Genomic DNA, 17,250 nt, shown 5'->3' with positions numbered 1-17,250 from the left:
CTCTATATATCAAGGGGAGCTGGGGCTGCCACCACAAGCTGAGAGCTGGTCTGTATATATACACTGCTGTGCAAAAGTGTTAGACATGTTGCGTTTTTCTACTCTGATGCATGATGTTTACTACTATTACAACTACCTTGACTTGCAAAAAGGAAAAGGTGTGGCATCCAAAGCATAATCAACAAGTACAGAGAAACAATCTGTAATTGACAAACCCTGGCCTGGAAGACCCAAAAATGTGTTTAACAACGATGAGCAATATTTAAAGATAATATCCTTAAGGAATAGAAAGAAGACAAGCGCTGAATTGTCAACAGAACTGGAGAAATGGCAGAATACAGTGGGGAAGGAATAACACACAGTATGCAAACACAAACAGACAGCAAGGAATACAGTACATAAACACAAATGCACGGATCGCTACAATACATTCTTCATATAGCAATTACACCTTTAATGACACACTATAGACATTTGTGATGTCATTATAATACTTAATAGAAATACGTAATTTGTATTGCTCCAAATGCATGTATTTTTTCAGAGAAGCATCATCTCTCGCTTTGTCTCATGTACTAGTCATAGAAGCATGCGCATGTGGTCTCGTTGCTCCATGTTAACTTAACATAATTGTCATCAGTCAACAACACCCTGGCTTTCAAGGTAAATAAAACATTACTTTTTATTGTGTTATAATTTTATAACTTTTTACATGTTACATTACCCAGTATGTTATAGTATTTGCATTGTTTTTATGTTACTGTGTTTTTCATTTGTGCTTAGTGAAGGAAAATACAAGTTAGATAGGCTTTGATAAGTGTAACTGCGGCTGTGGAGAACCTAACCCTCTATTTCCCATAAGCTCTAGTATTTACCAACCACGGTTTTGCCAACCGCGGGGGTTTTCAAGAATGTAACCACCGCAGATTACTGTATACACACACACACACACACACACACACACACACACACACACACACACACACACACACACACACACACACACACACACACACACACACACACACACACACACACACACACACACACACACACACACACACACCACACACACACACACACACACACACCAGCCCTGAAGGCTGGTCTCTTACCTTTCTGTACTTTGTCACAGAGCAGATACATCTCCTCTCCCCCAGCAGCTGAGCCAGACATCCGGTCCATTCTCAGAATTTTCAGATCAGAAGCGTTGGGAGCCTCTTTAGTTAAATACAGAATTAAGAAAAAAAAAAAAAACACATAACAAGCTTCCTGGAGGACCTTTTATTTATAGAAACATATATATATATATATATATATATATATATATATATACACACACACACACACACACACACACACACACACACACACACAGTGCATATAGAAAGTCTACACCCCCTTGAACTTTTTTCACATTTTGTTGCGTCAGTGCTTGTGGAAGGGTAGTGGGTAATTCACTGACTCAGGAGACAAACAGGTGAACTTGAAAAAACCCACAGGTGCCCAGTTTTATTTTTATGTAATGATTTCTTGTGGCCCGCAGAGGGCGCTGTTGGTCCGTGGTCTGCTTTACCAACTATAGTAAACAGAACCATGGGAATACCAAATAATGGTAAAACAGTTCAGGGTGCAAGCGCACTCGCAGGTGCTTCAAACAATAATTCAAGAATAGAAGGCGAAAAGAAAAAGGAAAAATAAAACAGTAACAAACTACAAAGAAAAGGTTCTGCACTTTGCAACGATGCCCGTGCGACCCGGATCACCGTCCTATGCTGCCGGCTAACTAGCCTGCTCAGCTATACTATTCAGGGGTCTGCCCAAGAGTTCCCCGCCCTCACTGTCTCGCTCTGAAACTCAGTTTCTTTCTCTCCGACTGGTTCTCTGTCGTGGACCAGAGCTTCTGCACTCTTGGCGCGTTTAAAAGGGCAGACCTGAGGAAACAACAGAGTGTTAACTTATAGGGCTAACAATCTCCCCAAGACCCACCTCTCAGCCATTCAGAGAGGGGGAAAGTCCACACACCCACTTTCCCACCTCCCCGTGTCACTGCCATGACTCGCAGGTGGTTGTTGGACGAATGCCGCCCTCTTCCTGCAGCACCGTGAACACGCCGGCAGTCAGCACAGATCTCCCCCTGCTACATATCCTTCCCCTCAGAATGACACCACCGGTTCATTCGAAAATCCTACACCCCCATGCCTTCCCGAGAGAAAAAGTCTGCGTTTTGATGCAGCTTCCCTGCTTGGTGGACTACCCTGAAAGCATAGGGCTGCAAGGACAAGTACCACCATGTGATTCTGGCGTTGCTATCTTTCATCTGGTGAAGCCATGCTAAGGGGGCATGATCTGTAACCAGGGTGGAGTGTCGCCCCAGGAGGTAGTACTGGAGTGACTCGACTGCCCATTTTACTGCGAGACACTCCTTCTCGATGGTGCTATAATTTTTCTCGCGGGGAAAGAGCTTCCTGCTGATGTACAGGACTGGTTGCTCGCTTCCCCGAACCTCCCGAGACAACACTGCCCCGAGACCTGTCTCTGATGCATCCGTCTGCAGTGTGAACCTCTTACCAAAATCCGGGCTGCATAGTACTGGCTTACTACACAGCTTCAAGGCTAGAAAAGCCCTCTGGCACGACTCCATCCACTGAACCGTATTTGGGGCAGCTTTCCCGGTGAGGCCTGTCAAGGGAGCAGCAAGCATAGCGAAGTTTGGGATGAACTTTCTATAATAGCCCGCTAGTCCCAAGAAAGAGCACACCTGGGTTTTGGTTGTAGGAACCGGCCAGTGAGCCAAGGCTTTCACCTTAGAAACCTGATCTGGCTGCCCCCTACTCGATACCCCAAATACTCTGACTCACTCTTCCCAATGGCACACTTCTTTGGGTTAGCAGTGAGCCCCGCCTCCCGCAAGGATTGCAGCACCGCCGCCACCTTACACAGATGACTCAGCCAATCCTCACTGTGGATAACCACGTCATCTATGTAAGCAGCGGCGTACTGCTGATGGGGCCGCAAGATGCGATCCATCATCCGCTGGAAAGTGGCGGGTGCTCAGTGCAACCCAAAGGGCATGGTCCTAAATTGGTACAACCCGCAGGGAGTCGAAAACGCCATCCTCTCTTTAGATTCCGGAATCAGGGGTATCTGCCAGTACCCCTTCGTTAAATCCAGTGTCATCATAAAACGAGCTGTGCCTAGATGCTCCAGCAACTCATCTACCCGGGGCATCGGATAAGCATCAAATTTCGATTTCTCATTGATTCGTCTAAAATCAATGCAAAATCGAGTTGACCCCTCTGGCTTATCGACTAAAATGATCGGACTGTTCCAGTCACTTTGGGACTCTTCTATTACCCCCAGTGTCAGCATTTCATCAATTTCTGCTTTTATTACGTGTCTTTTACGCTCAGGTATACGGTACGGCCTCTGGCGAACTAGCGCCCCCGGCTCAATATCAATGTGATGATGGGCTACTCGAGTCTGCCCTGGGACGGAAGAGAACACATCAGGAAACTCCGCCACCAGACCGTGAGCCTGACATTTCTGCATTGGTGTCAGATTCTCAGCAATCTGTACCGATCCTTTTCTTGCCAACAGAGAAAGATCAGGTCCCAGGTCCATGACGTCATCTACATGCGCCACTAACAATGCCTCTGGTTGCAACCAAGGCTTCAACAGGTTGATGTGATAAATGTGTTTCCTTCTCTGTCGCTCCAGCTGGCAGATCTCATAGTCCACCTTCCCAACCTGGCGTGTAATCTCAAAGGGTCCTTGCCACTTAGCCAAGAGTTTCGACTCAGAACTGAGTAATAATAGAAGTACCTTATCCTCCCGGCTGAAATGTGCGCAACCGGGCTCCTCTGTTATATTGTGTCTCCTGTCTGTGCTGTGCCTGCTGCAAATTGTCATGCGCCCATTTCCCAACAGACTCAAGACGCTTGCGCAGGTCCAACACATACCGGATGGTATTGGTTGAATTGTCCTGCTGCTCCTCCCACATCTCTCTGACCAGATCGAGCACACCCCAGGTTCTCTGCCCATACAGTAGCTCGAATGGTGAAAACCCTGTGGAAGCTTGGGGTACCTCTCTGATTGCAAAGAGAAGGGGAGGAATCAGCTGGTCCCAGTAACGCACATCACTACGAATAAACCTGTGCAACATGCTCAAGGGTCTTATTAAAGCGTTCCACCAGACCGTCAGTCTGAGGATGAAACACCGAGGTCCTAATGGTCTTAATTCCCAAAAGCTTACATGTTCTGAGGATTAGCCGGGACATAAAATTGGTGCCTTTATCGGTTAGTATCTCCTTGGGAATCCCAACCCAGGAAAAAACCTTTACAAGCTCGTTGGCAACAGACTTAGTGGACATAGATCGGAGGGAAATAGCCTCTGGATAACGCATAGCGTAATCCAGAATGACAAGTAGGTGGGTGTATCCTGCCACGCTCCTCTCTTGGCCCAACTATGTCCATCCCAATACCCTCAAACGAAGCTTCCACTAGGAGCAAAGGCACCAGTGGGGCTGGTGGAATGGCTCTAGGGCTGGCCTTTTGACATTCCCCACACCGCTCACAAAACCGTTCGATATTGCCATCCAGCCCCAGCCAGAAGAACAGTGACACAAGCCTTGCTTGAGTTTTATCCCTTCCCAAATTACCAGACAGGGGAATAGCGTGAGCCAGCGGCAACAAATCCTCCTTAAAGGGCTGAGGAATGAACAACTGATGACGCACTTCACCGGTCTGGGGTAATTCATCAACACGGTACAGCAGGTCTCAATCAATTTCGAAGTGGGGGTACGTGACAGCGCGTCTGGGCTCGACCACCCGACAATTAAAACCACCGCTGCTTGGTCAAAAAGCCTGCCCAACACATCGTCATGCCCTTGCTTGAGTCGGAAGTCACGGGAGCGAGCTAAGAAATCAGCTCCTATGGGTTCCAACTCGGGGTCATGTCGATCCCGAGCAGAGGCAGCAGAGCCAGACCAATGCGCTGGCTCCGCGACCTCCCCCCCCAATTCTGGATTGCGAAAGGGAAAAATCTCTCCAATTACTTCCTCTTTCTTTGCCAATAAAGAGGACGAGGCTGTCAGGGCAGCCAACCAATCTTTAAACTGCTCACAGTCCCGTCCCAGAACTACTGGTACCGGCAATTGAGGACATAATCCTACCTGCACCTATGTCACCTGCTGGCCAATAGTCATGCACACATTGATCTTGGGATAGGAGAGGACATCCCCATGAATCCATTTAATATGCACCCGTCCCAATATACGTTTATGCCCCGGTGAAATTAGGCTCTCCTGTACTAGAGACTGACCACACCCTGAATCCAGGAGAGCCTGGGTTTTTTTTTACCATCCACTGTCACAGGAATAACAAAACCTGTGTGCTGAAGTGACTGAGGTAATTGAACGTGCCTACCTGGTCGGCTGAGGTCACACTCCATCACGGGACAGTCCCGGGCGAGGTGGCCTGCCTCCCTGCACGTCCAACACCTCGGTGGGCTGGTTTCTCTCCCCAAAGTTTTGGAAAGAGGGGGAAACACTGGAGACATAAAAAATGCCGATAAGGCGTCCACGCAAGACCCCGGTCTGACATTGCAGCAGCCCGTGGCTATCCCCACCCTGCCCCAGTTCCCGGGCCGAGAGCTCCCGCCGACACCCCCCGACCAAATCCTGGACTACCCCTTCCCCCAGTCCCTTTGCCCTCTCTGGGGCCAGTTGAGGGGACAATCCAGTAGCTGCACTCCTCCCTGGCAGTTTCACAGGCGTTGGCTCCGCTACCTGGTACTGCTCGGCTAGTTCGACCACCCGATCCAGAGTATCTGGTGCCTGTCGCTGGACCCATACCCATAGCCAGACACTCCAGAAACCGCTCCACCATGATCAGCTTCACCAACCTGGCTTTGGTGACCACGTCCGGGTTCAGCCAGCCCATGGCCCAATAATTCAAGAATAGAAGGCGAAGAGAAAAAGGAAAAATAAAACAGTAACAAAACTACAAAGAAAAGGTGCTGCACTTTGTAGCGATATCCCGGTCGCCGCTGCACGTGCGACCCAGATGATCGTCCTACACTGCTGACTAACTAGCCTGCTCAGCTATACTATTCAGGGGTCTGCCCAAGGGTTCCCCACCCTCACTGTCTCTCCAACTGGTTCTCGGTCGTGGACCAGCGCTTCCGCACTCTCGGCGCATTTAAAAGGGCAGACCTGAAGAAACAACAGAGCGTTAACTTATAGGGCTAACAATCTCCCCAAGACCCGCCTCTCAGCCATTCAGAGAGGGGGAAAATCCACACACCCACTTTCCCACCTCCTCGTGTCACTGCCATATCTCATAGGCGGTTGTTGGACGACTGCCGCCCTCTTCCTGCAGCACCGTGAACACACCAGCAGAGTCAGCACAGATCTCCCCCTGCTACAGTGCCTCAGAATTTCATGCATTTAAAATAGTTTTTTTTTTCCCCCACTTATCTACACGCCATACTCCACACTGTTAAGGGGAAAAAAAGTTTTTGTTGAGAAAAAAATTATATATTAAAAATACAAAACTGAAATATCATAATTAGATAAGTCTCCATCCCCTGAGTTAATACTTGGTGGAAGCACCTTTGGCAGCAATTACAGCTGTGAGTCTGTTGGGATAGATCTCTACCAACTTTGTACACCTAGCAATATGTGACCAAACTGTTCAAGCTCTGTCAATTTCCTTGGGGGGTGTTGACGGACAGCAATCTTCAAGTCACGCCACACATTTTCGATTGGATTTAGGTCGGGCTCAGACTGGGCCACTCAAGGACATTTACCTTTTTGTTCCTTAGCCACTCCAGTATAGCTTTGGCTGTGTGCTTTGGGTCATTGTCATGCTGAAAGGTGAACTTCCGTCCCAGTTTCAGCTTTCTTGCAGAGGGCAGCAGGTTTTCCTCACAGACTTCTCTGTACTTTGCTCCATTCATTTTCCCTTCTATCCTGACAAGTGCCCCAGTCCCTGCCGATGAGAAACATCCCCATAACATGATGCTGCCACTACCATGCTTCATAGTAGGGATGGTTCTTTGGGTTTAGGCCAAAAAGTTCCATTTTAGTTTCTACAGACCACAACATTTTTTGCCACATGGCTACAGAATGTCCGGAGTCGTTTTTCTTGCAAACTTCAAATGGGATTCAAGGAGTGTTTCGGATATTGTTGTCACATGCACACTTTGACCAGTCTTGGCCATCAAAGCCTGTAGCTTTTGCAAAGTTGCCATTGGCCTCTTGGTAGCCTCTCTGATCAGTGCTTGGTGATCTAGTTTGGAGGGACAGCCTAATCTAGGCAGGGTCTTAGGTGATGCCATACACTTTCCACTTCTTAATAATTGTCTTGACCATGCTCCAAGGGATATTCAAGGCCTTTGATATTTTTTTTATACCCATCCTCTGATCTGTGCCTTTCAACAACTTTGTCCCGGAGTTCTTTTGAAAACGCCTTGGTGCTCATGGTTGAGTCTTCGCTTTGAAATGCACTACCCAGCAGAGGGAACCTACAGGAACTGCTGAATTCATCCTGAAATCATGTGAATTATTATTATTATTATTATTATTATTATTATTATTATTATTATTATTATTTTTTCTTCCATCTCCAAAAAGTTACAAATGCCTATAACTTTTGAACCGCTTCACCAAAACTCATGAAACTTGGCATGAATGTAGAGGACTATGGGACGCTGGGCCTTAGTTTTTGGTCACACAGTGTGGCAGCCATTTTGGAATTACTCAATTTTGGACCATTTTCAAAAGTCTTCTTTTCATGAACGATAAACAGTACAGCTGTGAAATTTTTTTTCCATAGTCCACTCATGTCCAAGATTAATTCTCATTAAAGATTTTTTTTTAGGTCACATGGTGTGGCTTCCATATTGGATTTAGCGTAAAACAATTAAACGACAACCCTTTGGCCGATTGACTTGATTTTGGGTATACTTTCTTCTAAAAACTTTATTCTGGAAAAGTTGCTTTATGAAACAATATGGCCACCATGAGACAATCAATATGGATGACATGCCAGTTTTGTCAATTTTTTCATTGTAATGACACATTTTCACCACTGGGTACATGCAATTACACATTCCGACCACCGAGGACAGCTATGCCATTGAAAACAATACAAATTAAATCTTTAAATCCGGCAATGTTCGTGGCTGACTAAGCTAACAGGTAATCCAGTGGAGACGGTAATATTATTTTACAATAACACACAGTATACAAAGACAACTAGCTGCCCAAGCAGGGTCCCGCACAAACTCCCGTCTGTCTGACAGGACAACTGGTTCACCACGGTGGACTTACGGGACGCATATTTTCACGTTCCCATTCGTCCACAGCACAGGAAATTCCTCCGCTTCGCCTTTCAGGGGAACGCATACGAGTTTTCCGTGCTGCCGTCTGGCCTCTCCCTAGCTCCCCGTACATTTTCAAAAGTGTGTAGACGCTATCCCTGCCCCCTTGCGGCTGCAAGGAATCAGAGTGATGAATTACCTTGATGACTGGTTGATCTGTTCCCAGTCGCAGGAGGGAGAGGTGGCCCACACTGCACTAGTGACAGAGCATCTACTGAGGCTGGGCCTCACCATCAACGATGCCAAGAGTTGACTGACGCCGGTGCAGTGCATAGCATATGTGAGTCTCCGGCTGGACTCCACTACGATGTGCGCATACCTGTCGGACGACAAAGTAGCAGCTCTACAGCACCACCTCTCCCTGTTTTGTGCCAGCAACTACTGGGTCTGATGGCAGCAGTGGTATCAGCCATCGAGCTGTGTTTATTGTGCATGTGCCTGTTACAAACATGGCTCAATGTATTCCGGTTACATCCCAAACACGACAGGCACCGTCGGCTGATAGTGTGCCTCTCGTGTACGGTGGCCCTGCGCTGGTGGAGGATTCCCTCTCACCTGCACCAAGGAGTGCGAATGGGAGTGGTTTACAACTGCAGGGTGGTAACGACGGACGACTCGGGTTGGGGCGTCAGCAGACCCTGGTCGGGCCGTTGGACGTTCCTGCATATCAATATGCTGGAGCTGAAGGCTGTGTTTCTTGCCCTCCAGCACTTCCTACCCATGGTGTGGAACAGATATGTGGTGATCCGCACGGACAACACATCAGTGGTGGCGTATGTCAACCACCAGTGTGGCCTTCGGTCCCTGGGGTTACATCGCCTTGCCTTCAGGCTTTTGATTTGGGCCCAATGGTGGCGGACCTCCTCTCGAGGAAGGGTCTGCATCTGTCGGAGTGGCGGCTCCACCCTCAGGTAGTGGAGCGCATTTGGGAATGGTTCGGAAAGGCGCAGGTCGATCTTCTCGCTTCGGCGGAGACGACACATTGCCCCCTGTGGTACTCCCTCCACTGCTGCGTATGGCCCAGAGCGCTCCTTTACGCGTTCCTGCCGCTGCCATTACTTCCGGCCTTTCTCGAAAAGGTCCGGTCAGAGAAGGCATCAGTTCTCCTAGTGGCTCCCAGGTGGCCCAGGAGAATCTGGTTCTCAACCCTGTGCCAGCTATTGAATAGCCTGCCCCGGGAGATCCCGCTTCGCCGAGAGGCACACTTTGGCACTGGAGCCGAAGTCCAGGCCCCTGTAAAGGACTGCTGGTCAGCCGTAGGTCTGTCAGATGCAGTTGTGGGTACTCTGCAGAATGCTAGGGTGCATTCCACTAGCTCACTGTACGCCTATAAGTGGAAATATTTTAAAGATTGGTGCCATACTAACTGTCATGATCCAATCTCCTGTCCCATGGCTGTCATCTTGCAGTTTCTGCAAGATCTGTTTGAGGTTGGTAGATCATCTCCCACACTGAAAGTTTACCTAGCAGCTATTTCTGCTTGCCATGCCCCTGTTGACTCTGTGTCCCCAGGAGTGCATTTCCTGGCTACCCAGTTTCTCCCAGGCACTCGGCGGTTTCACCCTCCTAGATGGGCTACTCTCCACGAATGGAACCTTGAGATTGTACTGGAGGCTCTCAAGCAGGCCCCGTTTGAGTGTATATACTCCATCGAGTTGAAGCACCTGTCCATGAAGCCAGCCTTCCTCTTGGCTATCACCTCCGGAAAGCGGATTAGTGAGCTGCAGGCGCTGTCTGTACATAGCTCCTGCATTCGTATTTGGGATGATGATAGCAGAGTGTCTCTGCGTGCAAACTCTGCTTTTGTCCCCAAGGTGGTTTCAGCCTTCCACATGAATCAGTCTGTGAAACTGGAGTCCTTTCATCCTCCACTGTTTGCTTCGGAGAAGGATAGGAAGTTGAACTTTCTCGGGCATTAAGATATTAAGACTAAAGTTAAGGTTTACAATTTTAGAAAAGCAAACTATGAAGGCATGAAACGGAGACTAACAGAAGTAGATTGGAGTAAAATAGAGAAAACACCCACAGAAGAAGGATGGTTGATCTTCAAAAATGTAGTACTAGAGGCGCAAAACAATTACATCCCTAAAGTAGACAAATCTAAATGTAAAACTAAATTGCCAAAATGGTTTAATAGATCAATTAAAAAAAATATTCAGCGAAAAAAGGCACTTTACAGAGCATTAAAAAGGACCAAAAAGAAAGTACGCAGAAAGAGTGCACGGAACTGCAAACGCAAGTCAAAAAGGAAGTTAGAAAGGCCAAGAGAGAAATAGAAATGAACATTGCTAAGGGAGCTAAAACCAATTCCAAAATGTTTTTCCAATATTACAACAGCAAGAGAACATTCAAAGAGGAGATTAAATGTTTAAGAGATACAAATGGCAAAATCGTAGAAGAAGAAAAAAAAATAGCAAATATGTTAAATGATTACTTTTCACAAGTTTTTACAAAGGAAGATACTGACAACATGCCCCACATGTCATCCAGTTCCTATCCAGTTTTAAATAACTTTAGCATAACTGAGGCAGAAGTGTTAAAGGGACTAGGAGCTCTTAAAATAAACAAATCCCCTGGGCCGGATGAGATCCTCCCAGTAGTACTCAAAGAAATGAAAGAAGTAATTTACAAACCGCTAACCAAGATCATGCAGCAGTCTCTTGACACAGGGGTGGTACCGACAGACTGGAAAATTGCAAACGTAATACCGATCCACAAAAAGGGAAACAAAAAACTCAACCAGGTAACTACAGACCAGTAAGCCTGACTTCTATTATATGCAAACTTATGGAAACTATAATAAGATCCAAAATGGAAAATTACCTATATGGTAACAGGGTCCTGGGAGACAGTCAACATGGTTTTAGGAAAGGGAGATCGTGCCTAACTAACTTGCTTGATTTTTTTGAGGATGCAACATCGATAATGGATAATTGCAAAGCATATGACATGGTTTATTTAGATTTCCAGAAAGCTTTTGACAAAGTCCCGCACAAAAGATTAATTCTCAAACTGAACGCAGTTGGGATTCAAGGAAACGCATGTACATGGATTAGGGAGTGGTTAACATGTAGAAAACAGAAAGTACTGATTAGAGGAAAAACCTCAGAATGGAGTGTGGTAACCAGCGGTGTACCACAGGGATCAGTATTAGGTCCTCTGCTATTCCTAATCTACATTAATGATTTAGATTCTGGTATAGTAAGCAAACTTGTTAAATTTGCAGACGACACAAAAGTAGGAGGAGTGGCAAACACTGTTGCAGCAGCAAAGGTCATTCAAAATGATCTAGACAAGATTCAGAACTGGGCAGACACATGGCAAATGACATTTAATAGAGAAAAGTGTAAGGTACTGCACGCAGGAAATAAAAATGTACATTATAAATATCATATGGGAGATACTGAAATTGGAGAAGGAACCTATGAAAAAGACCTAGGAGTTTTTGTTGACTCAGAAATGTCTTCATCTAGGCAATGTGGGGAAGCTATAAAAAAGGCTAACAAGATGCTCGGATACATTGTGAAAAGTGTTGAATTTAAATCAAGGGAAGTAATGTTAAAACTGTACAATGCACTAGTAAGACCTCATCTTGAATATTGTGTGCAGTTCTGGTCACCTCGCTATAAAAAAGATATTGCTGCTCTAGAAAGAGTGCAAAGAAGAGCAACCAGAATTATTCCTGGCTTAAAAGGCATGTCATATGCAGACAGGCTAAAAGAATTGAATCTGTTCAGTCTTGAACAAAGAAGACTACGTGGCGACCTAATTCAAGCATTCAAAATTCTAAAAGGTATTGACAGTGTCGACCCAAGGGACTTTTTCAGCCTGAAAAAAGAAACAAGGACCAGGGGTCACAAATGGAGTTTAGAAAAAGGGGCATTCAGAACAGAAAATAGGAGACACTTTTTTACACAGAGAATTGTGAGGGTCTGGAATCAACTCCCCAGTAATGTTGTTGAAGCTGACACCCTGGGATCCTTCAAGAAGCTGCTTGATGAGATTTTGGGATCAATAAGCTACTAACAACCAAACGAGCAAGATGGGCCGAATGGCCTCCTCTCGTTTGTAAACTTTCTTATGTTCTTATCTTCTTGTTCTTCTTATGTGGATAGGACGAGAGCGCTGTGTCAATCTGACCAGCTCTTTGTCTGCCACGGGACATGGACCCTGGGACAGCCCCTTTCGCAGTGACTGTCGCATTGGATTGCGGACACAGTCTCGACTGCGTATGATGGTGCTGGCTTACCCCCACCTGGGCGGGTAGCCGCACATTCCACGAGAGGTGTGGCTACGTCATGGGCCTCTTCAGAGGTGCCTCCATGGCTGAAATCTGTGATGCGGCTAGCTGGGCTACCCCGAATACTTTTTCCAGGTTCTATCACCTGAATGTGATAGACCCCTCATTGCCCTCTGTGCGCACTAGGGTCCTTGAGGTTGCACGCTTACACCATTGACCTTGGTCAGGCAGGGCTTGGTGTCTCTCATATGCTGCCATTCTTCTCTCCCTCGCGATGGTCTGGTACTCGTTTTCTCATAATGATGTTTTGGTGGCCATCTTCAAATTGAAAGGAAACGTTAGTTTACCTACCGTAAACCTGCTTCCCTGAAAGAGAAGATGGCCACCAACCACTAGGTTGCATCGGTCGACATCATGGTTTCGTTGCAAAAAGAGGGCGAGGCTCCCCTGCGTGACGGTTATGTACCCTCAGTATGCGGGACCGAGGGGGTCACCGAGGGGAAGGGGCCTATTGGCAGCTTTTATAGAAAGAGCTCAGTGACACCTACCAATAGGCAGGCGTATATCCCATAACGATGTTTTGGTGGCCATCTTCTCTTTCAGGGAACCAGGTTTATGGTAGGTAAACTCATGTTTGAAACTGGAAAATGAATGGTTACCATGCACACGCATGATGCAAAACACTGTAAAGTGACTGCATCTGTATTTGTCACTTTTTTTTAACTCTTTTGTCCAACATCCATGGCTGAACATATATTTAAGAAAAATAAAACTGTACTCTGTAAAGGAGCGGGCCAATGAATTACACCGTTCCGCTTCCCTGATCCACAGCTGGCTTGCTCAGCTGACCAGGGTTGCCAGATCTCGAGGTATGACACTAGCGATTTTTGGAAAGGAACCGCATAACAGTCTAGCATTTTGATTGGTTCATGTCTGTCGTCACACAAGTGAGAAAGCTTGCAGGCATTTTTAACATTGTGATCAGAGAGAGAGAGAGAGATCTGCTTTCCACAACCTTTCCATTAAAATATAATGTGATATTTTGCTGTACTAATATAACAAACTATGGGTTATAACTTTATATGAATTATCATGTTATGCACGAATATACGAATTGGCTTTCTGTAGTGGTGTACTTTTTTCTTTCAAATAAATAAATAAATATATATATACACACACACACACACACACACACACACACACACACACGTATGCAAAAGTATTCAGACCCTTGACCAATTCTCTCATATTACAGAATTACAAATGGTACATTGAAATTTCGTTCTGTTCGATATTTTATTTTAAAACACTTAAACTCAAATTCAATTATTGTAAGGTGACATTGTGTTTATGTTGGGAAATATTTTTAAGAAAAATAAAAAACTGAAATATCTTGCTTGCATAAGTATTCAACCCCCACACATTAATATTTGCTAGAGCCACCTTTCACTGCAATAACAGCTTTAAGTCTTTTGGGGTAAGTATGTACCAGCTTTGCACACAGTGTCGGAGTGATTTTGACCACTGTAGGACATTCACCTTTTTTTTCTTGAGCCACTCCAATGTTGCTTTGTCCTTGTGCTTGGGATCATTGTCCTGCTGAAAGGTAAATTTCCTCCCAAGCTTCAGTTTTTTAGCGGACTGAAGCAGATTCTCTTGCAGTATTTTTCTGTATTTTGCTCCATCCATTCTTCCTTCAACTGTAACAAGATGCCCAGTCCCTGATGATGAGAAGCATCCCTACAGCATGATGCTGCCACCACCATACTTCACTGTAGGAATGGTGTGTCTTGAGGCATGGGCAGTTTTAGGTTTGCGCCACACATACCGCTTTGAGTTTTGACCAAAAAGCTCTATCTTGGTCTCATCTGACCACAAAACCTTTTCCCACATCGCAGCTGGGTCACTCTCATGCTTTCTGGCAAACTCCAGACGTGCTTTCAGATGGTACTTTTTGAGTAACGGCTTCTTTCTTGCCACTCTCCCATACAGGCCAGTGTTATGCAGAGCTCTTGATATGGTTGACTGGTGCACCATTACTCCACTCCCAGCCACTGAACTCTGTAGGTCCTTCAAAGTGATTGTTGGCCTCCCTGTGGCTTCTCTCATAAGTCTCCTTGTTTGAGCGTGAGTTTTGAGGGACGGTCTTTTCTTGGCAGTACCTGGGTAGTGTGATGCAGCTTCCACTTCCTGATTATTGATCAACTGTGCTCACTGGGATATCCAAACACTTGGATATTATTTTGTACCCTTTTCCCTAATCTATGCATTTGTATTACTTGACATCTAACTTCTGTAGAATGCTCTTTGGTCTTCATTTTCCTTCAGATTCACAGCCTTACCAATGATCCTTCAACAGTGGGGTTTTTATCCAGAAAATGTGACAGCAACTTTAATGGTTCACAGGTGGAGGCCAATGGTAAGGTAATTGTGTCCTCGTTAGGACAATTTCTTTCATCAGTGCAAACTGGGAGCTTCCACAGCACAGGGGTTGAATACGTATGCAAGCAAGATATTTCAGTTTTTTATTTCTCTTAAAAATACTTCCCAACATAAAACCAAAGTCACCTTACGATAATTGATTCTGAGTTTAAGCATTTTAAAATAAAATATCGAACAGAACTAAATTTCAATGTACCATTTGTAATTCAGTAACATGAGAGAATTGGTCAGGGGTCTGAATACTTTTGCAAGCCACTGTGTGTGTGTGTGTGTGTGTGTGTGTGTGTGTGTGTGTGTGTGTGTGTGTGTGTATATATATATTGCAGTTTTGTTACAGGATACATTAAATGTAATGATAGTTTTATATATAGACCGACCCTGTTTTCATTTATGTCTCAAATTTTCATATAATGTCCTAAATTTCCGGCCACTCTAATAACATCCCAAATTCTGGGCCGCTTTGCATTTTCGAATTCAGCCTAGTTTTTGTCATGCATGCACAATTTACCATAAACTGGATCGTGAATTAATTTAAGAGTAACCCTTAGTACATGAATCATAGTTAATGTATTTTTACTCTCCACAGAAAACATTATTTTTTTATGAAGAAACAGAAATAAAATGTAAATGTTAAAAAGTATCTTATTCCAAAGAAGAAACTGTATTGCAGTGAAATAGACACATGCAAATTAAAGTCGTTTTCCTTTATTAAAGGATAATATTAAAACACTTTTGAGAAGGTACATGGTATTCCAAAAAAAACCCCCCAAAACCCCCGACTTCTCATTTGCTTATGTAATTTCTATCAATATATAGTCATGCGTAGGGGTTTATCAGACCTTCTGGGATTAAGAGACCAGTGACCTTCAACAACTTCAAATAAATCTTATTGTATTGTATTAGTCGACATTTTCCTTATCTATTCCTGATAGTTTATACGTAGGTCAGAGGTTTTCAACCTTTTTTTGAAACTGTACCCCTTCTATCTGGAGGTTTCAGCTCGAGTACACCTTTACAATTTTCGCTCGACTGAACGGTACCTCAGTTGCAATAAAATTGAGAACAATCTGATTTTCAGCCTCCCAGCCCATTCACAGCTTGTTTGACACCCTCTCGTAGTTGCCTGTTTCTACATATCAAGCAAAATGCTTGTTGTCAAGCTCTTTCTTTCTTATAAAATCAGTCTTTGCAGCAGTGGCGGTTGGTTAACAGTGTTCGCATGTTCACTGAACCGCCAGCATTTTAGTAAATGAATTGCGCTTCCCATCATCTGGGTGACGTGAATTTCATTTCCCCCACTCACATGACACTGGTACATCAACAATGCAGCTCATCCCATCTGTTTAATAGACTGAAGATGGGCTGTGTTCGCTCAGAAATGCGAACAGCTAAACCCACTGTGTACATGCGTTGTAGCAACCAGCCGTCAGCCAGGACTGGTTATGATTGGTTTAAAAAGGTCTGGATGGAGCACAGATAAGATAACACAAGATAACCGAGGCTAAATACGAACTGCTCAAAACTTTATCTCTCAGTCTTGCAGAGTGTTGCTTTGCAAAACGATAGAACACGTAGTTTCCATATTACTATTCTAATTATTCTAAAAGTATCTAAAGTTGAATTATTCTTGTCTATCTTCATCTATCTTTATTTTCACATTTAATTTCACATTCCACATATATTGTTGTTTTCATAGTTTTAATTTGACTTTATTTCGCGCCATGTATCCCGTTTTCTCCTGAGGCTGCTTCTCTTAAGCAGCGCTTCTTGCCACGTTTGGCAGTTTTGTTGTTAATTTTTCGAGTACCGACCACTACCTGTTTAGGATAATCAGTTATTAAATATAGCGTACAGTATATATTTTATTTTTATAATATTTTATGTATTTTTTAATCCTGTTGCTCTGTGTCACGTCTTTTTTCTTTATTTTTCTAGACTTTTTTATATATTAGATCAGTCTTCTCTGCCACTTCTGCCTGTTTGAGTAAATCAGTTAATAAATACAAAATCCTGTCGATCCGAGTCAGGTCTTTTTTCTTTATTTAAATTTTTTTCTAGACGTATTTATATATTAGATCAGTCTTTTCTGCCACTACTGGCTATTTAAGAAAATCGGTTAATAAATAAATATCAAATCCTGTCAATCCCAGTCAGGCTTATTTCTTCTTCTTAATTATCTACC

At 44.6% G+C, this 17,250-nt stretch overlaps 1 protein-coding gene across 1 annotated transcript in view; it reads right to left on the bottom strand.

Moving 5' to 3' along the window:
* The window catches only part of LOC121324357 (nuclear factor NF-kappa-B p105 subunit-like), a 94,301-nt gene that overhangs the window by 61,428 nt on the left and 15,623 nt on the right, over positions 1-17,250 (bottom strand). The window contains exon 8 of the mRNA XM_041266099.1: positions 1,116-1,220. Coding sequence (XP_041122033.1) covers positions 1,116-1,220 — 105 coding nt within the window. The remainder of the gene's footprint in view (positions 1-1,115; positions 1,221-17,250) is intronic.

The sequence above is a fragment of the Polyodon spathula genome, chromosome 12 (assembly GCF_017654505.1).
Source record: "Polyodon spathula isolate WHYD16114869_AA chromosome 12, ASM1765450v1, whole genome shotgun sequence".
Taxonomy (NCBI): Eukaryota; Metazoa; Chordata; class Actinopteri; order Acipenseriformes; family Polyodontidae; genus Polyodon; species Polyodon spathula.
This window is presented reverse-complemented; position numbering and strand designations above follow the sequence as displayed.